The sequence below is a fragment of the Procambarus clarkii genome, chromosome 62 (assembly GCF_040958095.1).
Source record: "Procambarus clarkii isolate CNS0578487 chromosome 62, FALCON_Pclarkii_2.0, whole genome shotgun sequence".
Taxonomy (NCBI): domain Eukaryota; kingdom Metazoa; phylum Arthropoda; class Malacostraca; order Decapoda; family Cambaridae; genus Procambarus; species Procambarus clarkii.
The window spans coordinates 15,841,084-15,862,134 of NC_091211.1; the positions used below are offsets into that span (position 1 = coordinate 15,841,084).

Here is a 21,051-nt window from a genome sequence, read left to right on the forward strand (position 1 = left end):
GGCGGCGGGCCGGTCACCCTCCCCGCCATGCTGCCACATCCACCCCGCTTAATAATTCTCCCTCTTTAATGCTCTATATGACTCTTTTACTCAATATTTTTACTTTCTTTTAACGTAATATGACTTATTACTATGGTTTATTCTATATATATGACCTATTTTTATTAGAAAATGGAAATAAATAATAATAAAAAGGAATTACGCGCTTGGCATTCGCGGACAAAATAAGTGAGTAACAGCAAGCGTTTGGCCCTTTCAGCCTTTGTTTATATATTTTATTTCCCTATTTCAAGGCTTAAAAAAGTGTAATGCTCTTTTATTATTATATTTGTGTAAATATTGCACAATTACACTAGTACGGTGTATAGCTAGACATTAATTAACTTGAATAAAGTGAGTCATCGATTTTTTACTTTTTTTTATCAAGCTTAGGTACACAGCAGCGTGCTGATGCTGCTACCATATTCCATATTTACCTGAATTTACCTCAGGACCATCATATCTAGTGACTTGGACAGAAAAAACAAGACAGCAGGTTGTCAAATGTCCCCACATTATTCTCGAGGATTTTATCAGTTGATTTTTTTTCAACTTAATACAGTAGGGCAGATGAGGGGCCCAGCAGAATAACCACTTTCTTTTCCTTGAAATCAAAGGTTCGTTTGGTTATTTCTCGGGTTGGGTGGCTTTTTTTTTATTGCAGCTCCTTTTTGTTGTGCAACTTTCAATAACTGGTGGACCAGAACTCTTATAGGCCCTTTTCTTCATCAGTCTGTTGCATTGTAGTGTTGCTGATATGACAGCTGTGATGTGCACTGTAATGTCTTACATTCAAGGTCTTGTATTTTCAATATTGAAAAGCATTTGGCAGTTTGACCATTTGTAGAGCTCATAGAGGTATCTCTGTGAGGTCTTAATTTTCTTTTCGCTTCCTACTTTACCACATATCTTAGTGTCATCTGCGAATTTGATGATGTGGTTTGTAATATTCTCATCTGCTATTGATGTAAATGACAAAAAAAGTTGGCCCCAATATGGTACCTTGCGGTACCCGACTCACCACGTCATTTCTCGTCGGTTAGAAACATTTCAGTTTATGGCAACCCTTTGCTTCCTTTGTTTTAACCATGCTTTACTCATTCTAGTACTTTACTATTTATTCCATATGCATGTAATTTAATCTCCTTGTCAGTCTTACCTGTTATACCCTATCAAAAACTTTAGAAAAGTCTGTGTATTCTACGTCTTTGTTATATTTTGATCTCTTCAAAGAATTCCTTGTTGTGATCCCTTGGAATTCTTTGATGACAATTATTTAACTTGAACTTGAATAATTGAAAGTAGCAATGATCAATATAAGTAACACACAAAACGAATAAGCAAGACCTATACTTGAAGATGAAATAACTAAAGTAATAACTTGTAGAGTAAAATTAAACTGCGTAAAGTACAAATGAACATTAACTGTAATGAACACGGAGGCTATGAATTAGTCACTAAAGCTGCACAAAAATAAGGGTGTACATTTATGTATAACTATAAATACATAGAATTAATCAAGATTGTAACTTGCTTAGCTAAATGAATTGTAGGGTTCAGTCCCTGAGCCCATTATGTGCCTCTGTAACCCTTTCCACTACCGCCCACAAGATGGGTATGGGGTGCATAATAAATGACCTAAACTAAACTAACTAATAGTACAGTAATGCATGGAGATTACAAGATACTGTATTTAAAATTGAGGTCACCTCAATTTTCATCTCATTAAATGAGGTGAATATTTGTGTATTCAGGAGGTGGGGAGTGAGTGGGGGATTGTCCGACATTAGGCGCCCCTCCCTCAGCACTGCTGGCGAGGAGTCCCCATCACATACTGTATTTTCCTTTATATACTAGAAACGAAATGTGGGAATTGTGCAAACAAAATTTATTTAATAATTTACAATAAAATTATTTGTCTTTTCATGCAACGAAAATTTCTACCTGTAAATGGCTATATTTTCACACATTAAAAGAGCAAGGAAAACCCAGCACTTCTGGAGGCAACAACACTTGAAACCATTGATTCCTTTATAAATAACTTACGGTCACACGAGCACTATGCTTACACTGATGGGTCTGTTCAAATGTCAACAGGTCGCACTGCAGCAGCCTGTAGAATATACACAGACCCCAAGTGTGAGACTCAATAGCTGACTTAGCTCCACACTTGCAGAATTAGCTCCATTACAGCTTGCCACTAACGCACTTAATTCATTAGCTCCCCCGCCTCTCATTAGTCTATAATCGCCGAAGCTTAATTTATCTATGAAATTCTATCCTCCAATACTCTGTATGTTCAATCATATAATCATTAGTTCAGAAATAGTATTTCTTGGGCCATGAGAATAATCTTGGGATTATTCTCATGGCTTCATTTTCTACCTTCTCCAATTTGTTTAGTCTGCCTTTACCAAAGCAAGAAGTGACAGGGGGCAGCATAATCAATAAGAGATCTCACAGTATGCCATGTGATTACCAATGGAATGCGACATATAGAACATGATCAATAATTGTGTACTGTATGGGTTTGTGAGCCCCTTGAGGGACCTCATATAGACGAGGGTAGAAATAGCCTAAGCTACTCTATCCTTTTGAGATGTACTTCCTTTTCTCAATAAACGTAATTGAACTTTAACTAACGCACTGAAGAACAGTGGAGGAGTAATTTACTGTGATAGAAAGTCAGTTCTTCAGGCTCCTAAAACCCCAACATGTAAAATAGACACTAGGAATGTTGTAACATCCATTATAAACAACATTATTAATGCAAAGAGCAAGAGTTTGTCTCATTTGTAGGGATACCATCATTCCGTCAATGGTGAATATTCCAATTGTAAACTATGTGAATAAGAGCGAGGGCATACTTTTCCACACTATATCTGTGATTGCCCTGTTATCAGTGATTTCTGACCAAATGGTATGAGGTACTTTAAGCTCATACATTCACGAATAATGGAAGATATTCTTGTGCTGTACCCAGAGTTTGCTAGTGGAGGCTAATAATAGATCAGCCTTACATTTTATGTTCTCTCCTGATTCCAAGTATGACTAACCATCCTGTGAGATAAAGATATTAGCTAGGTTTTGATTTACACTTTGTAATCTGTCATACATAATAGGGTAGCAGCACATTGCCGTGTATACCTAAGCTTGTTAATAAAAAACAAAGTCTAGTCATTCAGTGTATTTCCCTGCCATAGGTATTGCTTGGGTCCGTAATAAACTAATCATGCTAGAAAAGTTTTGTTAATTACAATAAGAACATCCCCTGTACTTGTGTAAAGGGGGAATTGTATATGTTTATCTCTCAGAATGTTTGGCAATATGTTTATTGTTTGTGATGTGTGTGTATATATGTATGAACACGATGTACTGAACGGGGTGAGAATAGCTTGAGCTACCTCATCTCTTTGTGTGTATTTTACCTCAATAAACTTATTTCAATTTCAATTCAATTTCAACATCCCCTGAACTGTATTTTCTCAACTGTGTGGACGATCGTATAATTGTCGACGTGATGGACAAATAGAAAGTAGAATTTGGTATTATTTGTTTTATAGTCCGAAAAAATACTGTATAGTTAACAAATTCTGTTATACAAAAATCTACTTTCTTTTGGTCCAACACATCCATATTAGTATGTTTGACGACATCGTAAATATAAGTACTTAAATTTTAGGATGATGGGCTGATTTTTTTCTTATTACCTAAAATATATAATGCGTTCCATAGCCTATAGCATGAGAGGAGAATACTGTGTGTGGTGAAGGCAGTTTGTGTGAGAATTACCTCTTTCTATGAGGCTCGACTGTAGCCGAATGCAAATTAAAGAAAACGAATTCAACGTCTGGTACTACGTGCAGGGGTAACTAATCAATGTGTGTTTATCTACATTATTCTCTCCCTGTATAATAATAATATTTATAAGATACGCAAGAAAGCAGATTGCAGTGATTGCCTAGTGAGTATAGTACTTGAACATATTGTAGCAACTAAATTAATTAATTAATGATTTATTTATTTATGTATTTATTAATTAATGTATTTTATAGCAAATTAGGTATACACAGTAATATGCTTTACCCTATTCTGTATGAGATATTACACAGTGTAGATCAAGAACTAGCTACAGGTTCAACTCCGTGGTGTAGTGGTAAGACACTCGCCTGGCGTTCTGCGAGCGCATAGTCATGGGTTCGTATCCTGGCCGCAAATCCTTAACTGTAGCCTCTGTTGTTGTTGTTGTTATAGATTCAGCTACTCGGAACAAGTTCCAAGTAGCACGGGCTATGGTGAGCCAGTAACTTACCTGGCACAGGAGCGGGGCAAGTAGCACGGCTATGGTGAGCCCGTAACTTACCTGGCACAGGAGTGGGGCAAGTAGCACGGGCTATGGTGAGTCCGTGGTGGACTTACCTGGCACAGGAGCGGTGCTCTGTAGCCTCTGTTTAACTCAACAGTAAAAGGAGTACTTGGTTGTAACAACGATTCTTCGCGAGGGTCGTATTCCAGGGACCATAGGATTAAGAACTTGCCCAAAACGCTACGCGTACTAGTGGCTGTACAAGAATGTAACTTGTATATATCTAAAAAAAAAAAAACTATTATTCCCTACTCACAGGATGGTTAGTCATACATGGAATTAGGGGGGAGATAATACCCGCTTTAATACAAAAACAAATCAACTATGACTAAAAATCAGAAGAGAACATTAAATATAAGGCTGATCTATTAGCCTCCACTAACAAAATCAGGGTAAAGCATCTTCCAATATTCCTGAGTGTATGAAGTAATTACAGAGCTCCAAATACCTCATACCGTTGGGTCGGAAGTCACTTATAACAGGGCAATGACAGATATAATGTTGATAGATATGTCCCAGCTCTTGTTCACAGTTTACAATGTGACTGTTCACCAATGAGGGGAGTCATTACCTGCAGCCACCTGCCATAGATATCAATATCCCAGCCTAATTCTGGCAATTACAATGTCACACTGTCTGGTGGACGTTTTATGCTGCCCGTACATATAATTATCGGTTCTAAACATGTCATAGCTCTTTATACTCGTGCTTTCTGACCTTTGTTGTGTATTTATTTATTTACTAGAATATAGAACGGGTTGTGAAAGTACATAACATTGGTGTTTGACATTCCTCCAAAGCCACTAACACGCATAGCGTTACAGGCAGGTACTTAATCTATTTTTTAATTAGCAAAATTAGGAATACACAGCAATGTGCTGCTACCGTATTCTCTGTGAGATATTACACAGTGTAGATCAAGAACTACTGATTGATTGATTGATGTAGGTTAAGCCACCCAAGAGGTGGCACGGACATCAATAGCCCGTAAGTGGCAACATTTTTGTTCAGTAAATGTATATTTTTTTTTATTTTTATTTTTACATGCAAGCATGCTTATAAGTACTGTACAATAAATGGAAACAAATACAACATAGAACAGAACAAAATGACAACACAAACATGCAAAAACATAAGGGAACAAGTGTACTAAACACAAACCCGCCGGCCGGAAGGGCCGACCACAAAACAACAATAATTGCAAACAAATTACAACAAATAAGTTAAACACAGCTGAATACAATACAGAAATAACACACCAAAACATTAAATATACAGAACAAGGCTACCAACACCGCAACCACACACGGAGAGGCACCAACACGAAACGAAAATAATAATAATAATAATAATAATAATAATAATAATAATAATAATAATAATAATAATAATAATAATAATAATAATAATGAATAATAATAAGAATAATAAGAATAATAAGAATAAGAATAATAATAAAATAGAACCACAAATCCTAACACAAGAACATGACATCCACACAAACCAAACCCCGGACCGCACAGGAACCGGACACACAAACCACACAAAGAAACCCACAACCACAAACCGGAGCACGCAGGAGCCGGGAAACAACCCCGCCCCACCCCCACACACACACACCCGACCCGCACCCCACAACCATGCACACAAATGGAAACAACCCACAACACACAATACACAAAGGAATCATGAGTGAGGAATACATTTCTCAGAGACAGGACCAAACGTCTCCGAAGCCCAAGGATACCTGCGCTTGTAGGCCTCCCAAATCAAATATTCTCTGTCGGTAGGGGGACGATCCCCGTGCCGGCGTGGGCCACTCAAACTCGGGAACCACCAGATCAGGCGGAAACGGCCACTCCTTAAGCTCACCGACGCAAGTCGCATAACGAGGCTGGGGAGCGCAAACCACGTCCTTCGAGGTAGCAGACGACACCGATGTAGCGTACGAGGGCTGCCGAGACGGCCGCGTCGCCGTACGTACAGGAGCAGGGGACAATCGACGAGATGGTAACGCCTCCACCGAGACGGCAGGAGACGCTGAAGAGATGGCCGGAGACGGAAGAGGCGTCGAGACCGCAGCCGATGAAACGGGGACCGAGGAAAGGGTTACAGAACCCCCAGAGCGAGCAGCCTTTTTCAACACCATCACCAGGCCACCCCGCTCACCGCGAACCTCAGCAGAAGGATCCAAATCCCCCCCCCCCCCCCACGAAGAACCGGAGCCATCCGAGGCAGGCGACGCACCCGAAGCAGGAACCTCAGACACCATATCTGAAGTGGAGGCCGAAACACCGGCACCGGCATCCTTAGACAAATGCACCTCCGCCGTCACCGTAGTATGCAACGCAACCGGAGCCACCCCTCCGTCGCCATCAGATCCACAAGCGTCGAAGTCACCAACGTCAGCCCATGCTGAAGACGAACGCCGTGAACGCTTAGGCTCTGGCCGCACATCATCAGACCCGGAGGCTGACTCAGACACGCGCAACACAAGCCGGGCGAACCGATGCACGTCGCAGAACGGCAGCATCCTCAACCACATGGGGCACCAGGCCAGGCACAGGAGGAAGCCCCGGATCCACCCCATCACCCAGCACAACCGGCGAGGGTGCAGGGACAGGGCTAGGCGCAGCAGAGGACGAACTGGAAGACGGGGGACTCGAGCAGAAGGCAGTCTGAAGAACCCCAGGGACACTAGTCGAAGCACGACGATCACCAGGCGACGACACAACCTCCGGAGGAGAGGCGACAACAACAGGGGGTGCCCCAGGCGGCGCAATAGGCGACACAGGGGGCACATCCGCGGCTGAAGAGACTTCCACATCCACCGAATCCTCCTCCACAGGAAGCGGCGGAAAATCCTCCTCACTGAAGAGGGTCACGGGTGCAACGGCAGGCGCAGAACAGTTAGCAGCCTGATGGCCCAAGAGGCCACAACGATAACACGTCCGAGGCTGGCGGGCGTAAAACACCCGAACGTTGTAACCCATAAGACACACAGAGGACGGAATATCTTCCCGGAGCCTCATGCCCAGGGTGCGAATGTTCGTCCTCACACCCTTAAGGGGACTGGAACGTTCACGTTCCAGTTCACCGCGTTCACCCGCACGTTCACCCGCACACTAACCACTGCGCCATACCGGCCGAAGTACCGCCGTAGCAGACCCTCCGGAAGCTCCAATGGAGCCCCATGCACACTGACATAGGTGAGGGCACCACTCCGATCAGAGTGACACAGTGCCTGCACCATCCGGCAGGGGTAATGTTCGCCCCTCGTATGACGGAGAAAGTCGCGATACGCCAATCCCTCCGTGAACTTCACTATCGCTCGCCGTGCCGTCACCAGCTCGACCCCATAAATGTTGATCACAGGGACATGAAGCAACTCACACACCAGCGCTATCTCTGGGTACCCAGCCCGGCCGGAAAATTCCAGGCCCACAGACTGGGCCCGCAGTTCAGGGGGGAGGGGGACCCCCATCGTGAACTCCACGTCAGCACAGGCGGGCAGAGACACACACGCCCCCAAACGGCCAAAACTGGCAAACAACCACCAACTGCCGGAGCGAGCAGTGAACACGTCCACCCTCCACGACAGCCAGCAGTCCACCTCAGTAAATGTATATGGTGTGCTGAGGTCGCATTTAATCGTCAGGCGATTAATCTAGGGGGAAGATTGGTGCTACATAGCCTTCCCGGTTTGGTGCCTTCTATTGATAATTACTTACTTACTTGAGGGAAGATACTGCTTGAACAGTATTTATGAGGGTGTCCAGCTGCTGGACACCTATGCACAGGCGGTCTGATCAGTAATCGACTATGCCCCACCTGCACTCAAGTCTATCACACCAACAGTTGAAAAAGCTTGAAGTTGCCGAAAACAATGCTATGAGAGCCGCCCTGGGAGCCCCGATGTGGACCAGACTTGAAACTCTAAGGCTGAAAACGGGTTTGCCCGCTTTTCAAGAATGAATATCACAAAGAACAGCTACAATTATCAGTAAGATAATTATTTCCCCTGATCCAATCCCAGTACGGCAGGCCTTGGCGGTTGGACTTGGCCAGAACAACGGAAACTCTTGGGCTGCCAGAGCAGGAAATGTCCTAAACAAACTACAATTAAAAAGCATGATTCTTGATAGAGGATGTGATCAACCACACCCAAACTACACTTGTTCTCCACCGTGGGAGGAGCCTACCTTCAAAATAGTAATAGAAAGTCTCCCAATGAAAAAGGCTGCCTATGATCCGACAATCCTAAGGCGCATAATAGAAGAGCAAATGTATAGCATAGCAGTAGCAGGAGCCACCCACATCTTCACAGACGGATCGGTGGACACAGAATATGAGAGTGCTGGCGCTGCTCTTTGCACGACCAGCGTACAGGCATATTGGAGACTGGGAGGACCAGTATCATCAACCCAAACTGAGCTGTTTGCCATACAACAGGCATTCGCATATGTGATTGCACAAAACACTCAAAATGCAATCATACACACAGACTCAAAAGCTGCACTTCAAATATTAAGACAAAAGCAGTGGAAAGATAACGTTGAAATAATTACCACCATTTTGTATCTTGGAGCAGTCGTTAAAGGCAAAGGACTCAACATGACCCTAAACTGGATCCCATCCCATGTTGGAATCCCATTAAATGAGAAAGCCGATGAAATTGCTAAATTGGCAACTCGTCATCCAGTGATACATAAAACAATTCAACCCAGCCTAGAGAACATAAAAAACATCATCACCAAAAAACACTCACACCTCAACACAGCTCATCTACACCAGAGAGTAATTGAAGGTTCGCCCTCTGCAATATGGTATCTTCAGGCCACCAAATTAGAAAGGTTAAATATCCCAAAAGGAATCCACAGGGAAATAGCAGTTAGGTTATATAGACTACGTCTAGGTTACAGATGCAACTGTGAGGTTGGTGAACCCCGACAGAGAGAATGCATCCTCTGCCAAACTGTCACAAACAAGTCATTACTTCACTATCTCCTGGAATGTGAAGCAACCAACGACCTTAGAAGAGCTTTAAGAGGTCCCCGAATCTTGCAGTGGCCGCCCTGAAGCCATCAACACTGCCACTCTTCTGGTCAAAAAAGGTGTCCAGCATGTGTTGTTGTTGTTGTTATAGATTCAGCTATTAGGAACAAGTTCCAAGTAGCACGGGCTATGGTGAGCCCGTAGTGGACTTACCTGGCACAGGAGCGGTGCTGTCGTGTCCAGCAGCTGGACACCCTCATAAATACTGTCAAGCAGTATCCTCCCTCGTGATAGCAGCCCGACGATTAAATGCGACCTCAGCACACTGTATAGATTTACTGAACAAAAATTGTACCACTTACGGGCTATTCATGCCCGTGCCACCTCTTCGGTGGCTTAATCTTCATCAATCAATCAGATCGATCGTTATTAGTCTCGAACAGTGTTTCAAGTACAGATGGTCGAGAGATACCTCAGATCTTCAGCACCAACCGACATCCACCAGCAACACCGTAATCCGACCAGTCCAGTTCCCAGTCTCACAAGATGCTTCAAGCCTCGCTACGGAGCACACCACACAGCCAGGTTCTGGCTGCATTCGAGCACCGCGCTCTCACCCCGCATCCGCGCTCTCACCCCGCATCCGAGCTCTCACCCCGCATCCGCGCTCTCACCCCGCATCCGAGCTCTCACCCCGCATCCGAGCTCTCACCCCGCATCCGCGCTCTCACCCCGCATCCGCGCTCTCACCCCGCATCCGAGCTCTCACCCCGCATCCGCGCTCTCACCCCGCATCCGAGCTCTCACCCCGCATCCGAGCTCTCACCCCGCATCCGAGCTCTCACCCCGCATCCGCGCTCTCACCCCGCATCCGAGCTCTCACCCCGCATCCGAGCTCTCACCCCGCATCCGCGCTCTCACCCCGCATCCGAGCTCTCACCCCGCATCCGCGCTCTCACCCCGCATCCGAGCTCTCACCTCGCATCCTAGCTCTCACCCCGCATCCGAGCTCTCACCCCGCATCCGAGCTCTCACCCCGCATCCTAGCTCTCACCCCGCATCCGAGCTCTCACCCCGCATCCGCGCTCTCACCCCGCATCCGCGCTCTCACCCCGCATCCGAGCTCTCACCCCGCATCCGAGCTCTCACCCCGCATCCGAGCTCTCACCCCGCATCCGCGCTCTCACCCCGCATCCGAGCTCTCACCCCGCATCCTAGCTCTCACCCCGCATCCGAGCTCTCACCCCGCATCCGCGCTCTCACCCCGCATCCGCGCTCTCACCCCGCATCCGAGCTCTCACCCCGCATCCGCGCTCTCACCCCGCATCCGCGCTCTCACCCCGCATCCGAGCTCTCACCCCGCATCCGAGCTCTCACCCCGCATCCGAGCTCTCACCCCGCATCCGAGCTCTCACCCCGCATCCGAGCTCTCACCCCGCATCCGAGCTCTCACCCCGCATCCGCGCTCTCACCCCGCATCCGCGCTCTCACCCCGCATCCGAGCTCTCACCCCGCATCCGAGCTCTCACCCCGCATCCGAGCTCTCACCCCGCATCCGCGCTCTCACCCCGCATCCGCGCTCTCACCCCGCATCCGCGTTCTCACCCCGCATCCGCGTTCTCACCCCGCATCCGCGTTCTCACCCCGCATCCGCGTTCTCACCCCGCATCCGCGCTCTCACCCCGCATCCGCGCTCTCACCCTGCATCCGCGCTCTCACCCCGCATCCGCGCTCTCAACCCCCGGCCTCATTCATCCTCTCTGCTCTATGCTCCAGGCCTCGTCTCAGCTATAACATGTTCACAGGTATGCCACCAGAGTGGTACCCGAACTGAGAGGTATGAGCTACGAGGAGAGACTACAGGAACTGAACCTCACGTCGCTGGAAGAAAGAGTGGTTAGGGGAGACATGATCACCACATGCAAGATTCTCAGAGGAGTTGATATGAGATAAAGACAGTTTATTTAACTCAGGTGGTGCACGCACAAGGGGACACAGGTGGAAACTGAGTACCCAAATGAGCCATAGAAACATTAGATGGAACGTTTTTCAGTGTCAGAGTAGTTAACAAATGGAATGCATTAGAGAGTGATGTGGTGGAGGCAGACACCATACACAACTTCAAATACAGATATGATAGAGTCCAGTAGGCTCAGGAATCTGTACAGCAGTTGATTGACGGCTGAGAGGCGGGACCAAAGAAGCGAAGCTCAACCCCCACAAACACAACTAGGCGAGTACGTCAGTAAACCTCCAATAACTGACTGCTGTAACCAAGATTATATTAAATACATATAAAACACGTCTAAGCTCTGTGAATACTGTCACCCAAACTCGTATAACTAAACCAGTGTACAACATCATGAAGCCACTCATATATCTTGATACTAAGACAAGTGTTCACTCAGTAGAGATGTTTCTATATTAACACTGACAAATTGTTATCCTACACCCAGTTGGTGAGTGTAACTTTTCCAGCACCGCCCACAGCATGGGGTGGAGTGCCTAACAGGCACACCAGTTATGACAGTAAATCCCAGCATATCATACTTGGCCTTGAGACTGTACTTGTGGTCGTTCTCAAACCCATTACTGATATAATACACATGTACATTAAATCGTGTAACTAGCTCATCTAGCTCGTTACAAGATTGTAACTTGCTTAGCTAAATGAATCGTGGGGATCAGTCACTGAGCCCAATATGTGCCTCTGTAACCCTTCCCACTCCCGCCCACAAGATGGGTACGAGTAGTACACCACGGTCCATAGTGGAACTCGTTCTCCACTCAATCGGAAAGTTCGATTGCGGTATCTCTGTCTCGCCGGGGATTCGAACTCCCAGCTCGCCTGGGAGTTCGAATCCCAGACGAGACAGAACCAGCCCGTCCTCCAAACAAAGATCCAAAAGTGATTCCATGCACCCGCCAACCCCCCTGTTTATGAATGAAAAGCGGTTTACACACGACTCACAACTGCTGACGTTCGAACATATCCGGAACAAGTGCTTCACTGACGAATTTTGTTCGAACCACAACGCTATAAATGCTTCACCCACGTACTACAAATACAAATAATCGCCAACAGAACCTAAACACCTAACCTAACCTATCATATGCCTATATATACACAATATGCTAATATATTATAATATTAATTTATACTTGAGAAAATTCCCGTTTTGAATGAACAGCATGTTAAAATTTATGAATGCGTCTGTGGGGTCGACCGCTGAATGTAATGGACTTGAGTCGAGGACGGGTTGAGACAGAAATAGGAAATTGCTTTTCCTATCAGGAAATGCTCCTGCTCACCGACAGTTACCTTGTTGTGGGGGGGGGGGGGTCAGTAGCTTGATCTCCGGGGGACCTCGATATAAACCTAACATGTATATATACACTGGCTGCCTGTCCCCCGACACCAAGAATTATTATTATAAATGAGCTAAAAAATACAAACTAGAGGCTGGTGGTGTTGAGGGAGGGAGTGAGCCGCGCGGTAGAGACCTCAGGTGTTTGGTACACGACACAATGGCGGCAAGTGGCGCCGGGTTTTGAAAAGCAAAATTTTCATTACCTTTCCCGGTGACGGTGGGCGCGTGATGCATGGATGGCGGGGCCAGATGAAGAGGCGTACCAGTGACACGTAGAATATATTGACAGCAATACAACACGTGGACATCTGTGGGTCCGACAGTCCATCTTCGTACGCATGACCAAACACTTGCTTTAAGTATTATCATTATTGGAGAATGTGTTGACAGTAACCAGTGTGGCTCAGATATGGTGACAACACCTGGGAACCTCTCCACACCTTGGTACTATGACGCACCACGAGTGTGTACAGAGGGAGCAGGGAGGACAGAGGGAGCAGGGAGGACAGAGGACAGCTGGAGCTGGGAGGACAGAGGGAGCAGTGAGGACAGAGGGAGCAGGGAGGACAGAGGGAGCAGGGAGGAGGACAGAGGGAGCAGGGAGGACAGAGGGAGCAGGGAGGACAGAGGGAGCAGGGAGGACAGCTGGAGCTGGGAGGACAGAGGGAGCAGTGAGGACAGAGGGAGCAGGGAGGACAGAGGGAGCAGGGAGGAGGACAGAGGGAGCAGGGAGGACAGAGGGAGCAGGGAGGACAGAGGGAGCAGGGAGGACAGAGGGAGTAGAGAGGACAGAGGGAGCAGGGAGGACAGAGACAGCAGGGAGGAGAGAGGGAGCAGGGCGGACAGAGGGAGCAGGGAGGACAGCTGGAGCTGGGAGGACAGAGGGAGCAGTGAGGACAGAGGGAGCAGGGAGGAGGACAGAGGGAGCAGGGAGGACAGAGGGAGCAGGGAGGACAGAGGGAGCAGGGAGGACAGAGGGAGCAGGGAGGACAGAGGGAGCAGGGAGGACAGAGGGAGCAGGGAGGACAGAGGGAGCAGTGAGGACAGAGGGAGCAGGGAGGACAGAGGGAGCAGGGAGGAGGACAGAGGGAGCAGGGAGGACAGAGGGAGCAGGGAGGACAGAGGGAGCAGGGAGGACAGAGGGAGCAGGGAGGACAGAGGGAGCAGGGAGGACAGAGGGAGCAGTGAGGACAGAGGGAGCAGGGAGGACAGAGGGAGCAGGGAGGACAGAGGGAGCAGGGAGGACAGAGGGAGCAGGGAGGACAGAGGGAGCAGGGAGGACAGAGGGAGCAGGGAGGACAGAGGGAGTAGAGAGGACAGAGGGAGCAGGGAGGACAGAGGGAGCAGGGAGGACAGAGGGAGCAGGGAGGACAGAGGGAGCAGGGAGGACAGAGGGAGCAGGGAGGACAGAGGGAGCAGGGAGGACAGAGGGAGCAGGGAGGACAGAGGGAGTAGGGAGGACAGAGGGAGCAGGGAGGACAGAGACAGCAGGGAGGAGAGAGGGAGCAGGGAGGACAGAGGGAGCAGGGAGGACAGAGGGAGCAGGGAGGACAGAGGGAGCAGGGAGGACAGAGGGAGCAGGGAGGACAGATGGAGCAGGGAGGACAGAAACAGCAGGGAGGAGAGAGGGAGCAGGAAGGACAGACGGAGCAGGGAGGAGAGAGGGAGCAGGGAGGAGACAGGGAGCAGGGAGGACAGAGGGAGCAGGGAGGACAGAGGGAGTAGAGAGAACAGAGACAGCAGGGAGGACAGAGGGAGCAGGGAGGACAGAGAGAGAGCAGGGAGGACACTAAGACCATAAGAGTTGCCTGGGAAGTATTACTAGGTCACGGGGGTACCTAATGTTACTCTTCTCAGCCGGAAATAAAACTGGAGGAAAGTGATTGCTGAGCGACCTTTGAACTTTGACCCGCAAGAATCACGTAGAGGGGAGAGGAGCCCAAGCCGTGCTTGCAGAGCCGCCTCGCCCTACCAAATCTCCCGACTTTAGTTTTCATGAATGCAGAAGAAGTTGGATTACGATGGAAGTCCTAGTGTGTACTGAGTGCGAAGGCCAGGCTTTGGTGGGTTGGCCGGTTGTGGGCCAGGGGTAGTGTTGCTGGTTGTGGACCAGGGGTAGTGTTGGCTGGTTGTGGACCAGGGGTAGTGTTGCTGGTTGTGGACCAGGGGTAGTGTTGCTGGTTGTGGACCAGGGGTAGTGTTGCTGGTTGTGGACCAGGGGTAGTGTTGCTGGTTGTGGACCAGGGGTAGTGTTGCTGGTTGTGGACCAGGGGTAGTGTTGCTGGTTGTGGACCAGGGGTAGTGTTGGCTGGTTGTGGACCAGGAGTAGTGTTGCTGGTTGTGGACCAGGGGCTGTGCCGCCTCTCATCAAGCGTGATCACCCTGCCACCAGACACCACCACAGGTGTGGGAGGCAGCAGGGGGCGGAAGTAGCGGTGGACGGGCTGCCACCAGACACCACCACAGGTGTGGGAGGCAGCAGGGGGCGGAAGTAGCGGTGGACGGGCTGCCACCAGACACCACCACAGGTGTGGGAGGCAGCAGGGGGCGGAAGTAGCGGTGGACGGGCTGCCACCAGACACCACCACAGGTGTGGGAGGCAGCAGGGGGCGGAAGTAGCGGTGGACGGGCTGCCACCAGACACTAGGCTGCCGCTGTGTTAAACAAAGCAACATCAACACCCCATTGTGAGCCTAAATAGGTATACCTCCATTTTTAGCTCGCCGTATAGCACCAATTCATTTGGTGAACTTATATTTTATGGTCATTCTATTTTCCGTTTTTAAAAGAGCAAATACATGTATGTGATTTTTTATTAATATTTTTTAACTAGATTTTGATATGTAATGTTAAACTTTTTAGGAAGTAAAATTCCAACCGTTATTAATTTAACATGAAAGTTTAAAACGATTGTTAACCCTTTACTCAATGAACTTGTTTGTGTTGTTTGTTCTTCCTCGACTTTGTTGACACACGACACAAAATGTTAATGGTTGTTGAGTTCGGGGCTCTGGCGCTCACTATTGTGAGGCTGCGCTCTATTCCACCACATTCACTATACAGTATATATATATATATATATATATATATATATATATATATATATATATATATATATATATATATATATATATATATAAGGCACAACTCTCCTAAACACGAGAGTTAAGTATACAACTTTAGAACACTTTCCCACCAGGAGACTCGAACCCTAGCCAGCACAGAAGCCTTCCAGCAACTGGCATAACAGGTACGCCTTAACCCGCTCCACCACCCGCTCAGACCCTTAAAAGAGATGGTAATTTCGGAGTATTTAAATACACCCCTCACTTGCTCTAGTGCTCTTGGGAGGTGGTGATCTTTGGTGTATTTAAATACTCCGAAATTACCATCTCTTTTAAGGGTCTGAGCGGGTGGTAGAGCGGGTTAAGGCGTACCTGTTATGCCAGTTGCTGGAAGGCTTCTGTGCTGGCTAGGGTTCGAGTCTCCTGGTGGGAAAGTGTTCTAAAGTTATATATATATATATATATATATATATATATATATATATATATATATATATATATATATATATATATATAGATAGATATATATATATATATATATATATATATATATATATATATATAGATATATATATATACATATATACATATATATATATATATATATATATATATATATATATACATATATATATATATATATATATATATATATATATATATATATATATATACATATATATATATATATATATACATATATATATATATCTTTAAGCACCAACGTATATACCAAGCCCACCAACATAGGATTATGCCTGAACGGTAGAAGTGAGTGCCCCCAAAGATACAAAGCCAGTGTTCTCAATGCTTATATTCGTCGAGCGCTTACCCACTGCTCTGAATGGAGCAAAGTGAGTAGAGAGTTTGAAAGAGTAACTCAGGTATTGGTGAACAACGGATATAGCAACGCGGAAATAAACGCTGCTATAAGAAGACACTTGGACCGTTGGTATAATTCAGAACCTAGAACAGAAACCACAACACCCCCAATAAAATTATATTACAAATCAACCATGCACAGTGAACATATAAAAGAGGAAAGAATAATGAAAGAAATAATCCGTAAAGGAGTAAAAAGCACTACTCCTAACCAAAACATAAACCTGATAATATTCTACAAAACCAAGAAGACTTCCGAACTCCTTATCAAAAACAGCCCGAAGCCGACGGAGAACCCTCTACAGCAGTCAAGCGTTGTATACATGTACACTTGCCCCCACGAAGGATGTAACCTTCAATGTAAGTACATAGGTATGACGTCGACCAAGCTGACGAGGCGTTTGACATGCCATCTTCAATCTGGTGCCCCTAGGAATCACATGAGACAAGCCCATGACATTACTCTAACAAGAGAAATGTTGAACAAGAATACTTGCATAATAGACAAAACCCAAGATTCAAGAAGATTACAAATTCTTGAGGCAATTCACATAAGAATAGAGCGACCTACCATGAACACTCAAATCACGGAACTATTTACTCTACCCACCATGAGAGTAAGGACAAGACAAGAACATATCGATGCCAACACAGAAGACAATGTCCAACATAACAGGCCAATTACACTGGATTAATCTTTGTGTTTAGATAGGAGATGCCTCGTATGGGCCAATAAGCCTTCTGCAGCCCCTATGTTTATCCCTTATGTATCCCCCCATGTTTTCACCTTCATTGTATTATCACCTGACCTAATGCGGGTATAAAATCAACTAGTATTGTAAGATCTGTTCACTTGAGAATGAACCATGGAGGTTCGAAACGTCGTGCAAATTATACAAATAAGTGTAATACACTCTATAGTAAATCACTTCTTTTCTTCACCTTAAAAGTACGAAAATGAGTTTTGGAGAACTCCTATTTCAATTAAGCCCTGATGCTAAGAAAATAGTTAGAGGGATAGAAGCCCTAAACCAGAAAATAATAAATACAGAATATGCGGTCATATTCAATGAAACATGTTTGAAAGAAAACCTGCTGCCAGTATACACCAATATATATATATATATATATATATATATGCGAACAAGCCTGAATGGTCCCCAGGACTATATGCGACTGAAAACTCACACAGTCACTTCTGGGGTGTGAGTTTTCAGTCATATATATATATATATATATATATATATATATATATATATATATATATATATATATATATATATATATATATATATATATATATATATATATATATTATATATAATGTATATTATATTTTTGTTTTTAATATCCTAAAAGGGTTACCACCTCTGGTGCAAGTGTAGGGACCCTTAGCCTCGGAGAAGAAAATAAAGAGTACCCAGAGAAGACCTTGATTAGTAAGAATTTAAAACCTGCTGGAAGAAGCTGGAAGTCATCGGATACAGCGGCTGTTGGAAGTTCATTCCCGACGAGCAGCCTGTTGATGATGTGGTTGTAGGGAGTAATGTTGTTGTCCGCCATATTGTCACCAAGGTGAAAAAGGTGATCTTGGTGGAGGCTGCAGGCTGGGCCGGTGGTGGTGTGGTCAGAGGTGGTGTGGTGGGCTGGGTGCAGCGTCCCCAGGGGCCCGGCGGGGGTGAGGGCTCCGGGACGCCGGATACGGCATACGTGTGCTCCGGGAATTCCCGGGTATGGCCGGGAATTCCGACAGGAGTGGATTAGCTGGACGAGATATGGTAGCGGAGGAAATTCTGTCGATTTGTTTCCGCCTCCGCTGGAAATCGAACACTGGCAATTAGGACTTTGACCCCCAAGCGCTGTCTATTCAGCCGCGAGGCCCCGCGGCTGTGTACTCACCTAGTTGTGCTTGCGAGGGTTTAGCTCGGCCACTTTGGTTCCGCCTCTCAACTGTCAATCAACTGGTGTACAGGTTCCTGAGCCTACTGGGCTCTATCATATCTACATTTGAAACTGTGTATGGAGTCAGCCTCCACCACATCACTGCCTAATGCATTCCACCTGTTAACTACTCTGACACTGAAAAAGTTCTTTCTAACGTCCCTGTGGCTCATTTGGGTACTCAGTTTCCACCTATGTTCCCCTTATTCCCGTACCACCCGTGTTAAGTAGTTTATTTTTATCTACCTTATCAATACCTCTGAGAATTTTGTAGGTAGTGATCATGTATCCTCTTACTCTTCTGTCTTCCAGTGTCGTGAGGTGCATTTCACGCAGCCTTTCTTGGTAACTCATGCCTCTTAGTTCTGGGACTAGCCTAGTGACATATGTCTGAACTTTTTTCAGCTTCGTCTTGTGCTTCACAAGGTACGGGGCTCCATGCTGGGGCCGCATACTCCAGGATTGGTCTTACATATGTGGTATACAAGGTCAACAGGCAGTGGAAGAAACCTCCACTGCGTCATTCTCCAGCAGTTGTGTGGATGTACACTGTTGTCAGTGGCAAATGATTTATATTCAACTTTCCACTGCATTAAGTAAGCTTTTATGAATCTCTGACATGTGTCCATTGTGTAAACATTTATGTTAAATGATATTTGAATTCTCCTTTCGCACAAAGAACGACTTCGTTGGTATGAACGAGGCGTTTATTCCACGGAAAGCTCTATAAGAACAAGTTTATTTTATAAGTGATAAATTTCGGTTATTATTAACTGTTGCCTTGATTCTTTAGACGACTTTCCCTAAATGGAAATGCACAAGTTTCAGAACTCTTAGCACGGCCATTCCCAGTCTTACACAATCTTACCACCAGTATAGGCAGGTCCTGATGCTGCTGCTGCTGCTTCTGCTGCTGCTTCTGCTGCTGCGTCTTCTGCTGCTGCTGCTTCTACTGCTGCTGCTGCTGTTGCTGTTGACGATGAAGAAACCATGAGTAGGAGGAGCTGGAGGATATACATGTTTGCAATATCAAGTGGACGGGGATGCAATGGCCTCACCCGAGTAATGCACACACAATAGTTGCTGATGATACAGCTGTTGTCTGATGTTGTGGCTGGCAACTGCAGAAAATTTCGTGTGTTTGTTAGTGTGTATGTTGGTAGTGTTGGTGGTGTGTTGACGGTGTGCTGTTGGTGTGTTGGTGGTGTGTTGGTCTGGGTGATGTTGGTCCATCTGGGTGTAGATGGTGTAGGACCTGACCCAGCAGGATGGTGTAGGACCTGACCCAGCAGGATGGTGTAGGACCTGACCCAGCAGGATGGTGTAGGACCTGACCCAGCAGGATGGTGTAGGACCTGACCCAGCAGGATGGTGTAGGACCAGACCCTGCAGGATGGTGTAGGACCTGACCCAGCAGGATGGTGTAGGACCTGACCCAGCAGGCCTTGGCTGCCTTCCAGGTGTAGGTGTTAGAGCGTCAGTCGTTATTTGTGGTAAATACAGGTGTTCAAGTCTGGATTCACCGGATTTTAGTGTAGTCTCGCCGGATTCAGTGCGGCTTCACCTGATTTAAGTGCGTGTTTCATTTGTGGGTACTTGTCATTAATATAGGTGGTCCTGTGTCCCTCCTGAGCAAGGCGACTAAGCGAGACGGGGAAGTGTTTGGTATACCCGTGGGATACTGGGATACCAAACACTTGGTATCTGGTATCTTGGTATCTAACACTTGGTATCTGTGATCTGGTATGGGATAACCAGAACACAGAGGTCGTGGTGCTTCTGGCCATTATTAATTACCGTTATATAGCCCTGGGCCCAGAGGAACAAACACAGCAGGTAACACTACTGCCTTGAGGTAGTAGTTGAAAATCTGAAGTTATTGGGTGAGCCGGACTCTTAACTTAACCCGGTAATACACTGGGAAGCCTACTGAGTATATCACCGGCTGCCTTACTAGGCTGCTGCTTTCTTCATGTTTTATAGGTCTTGTTGTGTATACAATTTTACATGTTTGCTATTGATCAATGTATATATATATATATATATATATATATATATATATATATATATATATATATATATATATATATATATATATATATATATATATATATATATATATATATATATGTATGCCCGCCCTCTAAGGTTCCCAACGTCAAGAAACTGTCGTACTAACGTGCCTTATCCTAACCTATCAGAGGACCCAAAACAGAAAACGGGACAGTATGTCCTGTTTTTCTAACACGACGATTTATGGCATTAGGTAAAGTATACGTCAAAATGCGACGGGCTATTACGAGGATGGTTGATATATGGTCGGACATGGTTGAGAATAAATAATAACTGCCTCTCTTGGCCTGAGAGGCCGGCTACTGTTTCTTCTATGACT

General features: G+C 46.2%; 1 protein-coding gene across 1 annotated transcript; it reads left to right on the forward strand.

Moving 5' to 3' along the window:
* The first annotated feature begins 9,857 nt into the window (after window positions 1-9,857).
* LOC138354326 (uncharacterized) lies at window positions 9,858-11,234 on the forward strand. Its single transcript, XM_069308476.1, has one exon. The coding sequence runs from the start codon at window positions 9,858-9,860 to the stop codon at window positions 11,232-11,234; it is 1,377 nt and encodes a 458-aa protein (XP_069164577.1).
* Window positions 11,235-21,051: the final 9,817 nt, after the last annotated feature.

Coding starts and splice junctions, on each gene's coding strand:
- LOC138354326 (XM_069308476.1), top strand. CDS start 9,858: ATGGTCGAGAGATACCTCAGATCTTCAGCACCAACCGACATCCACCAG.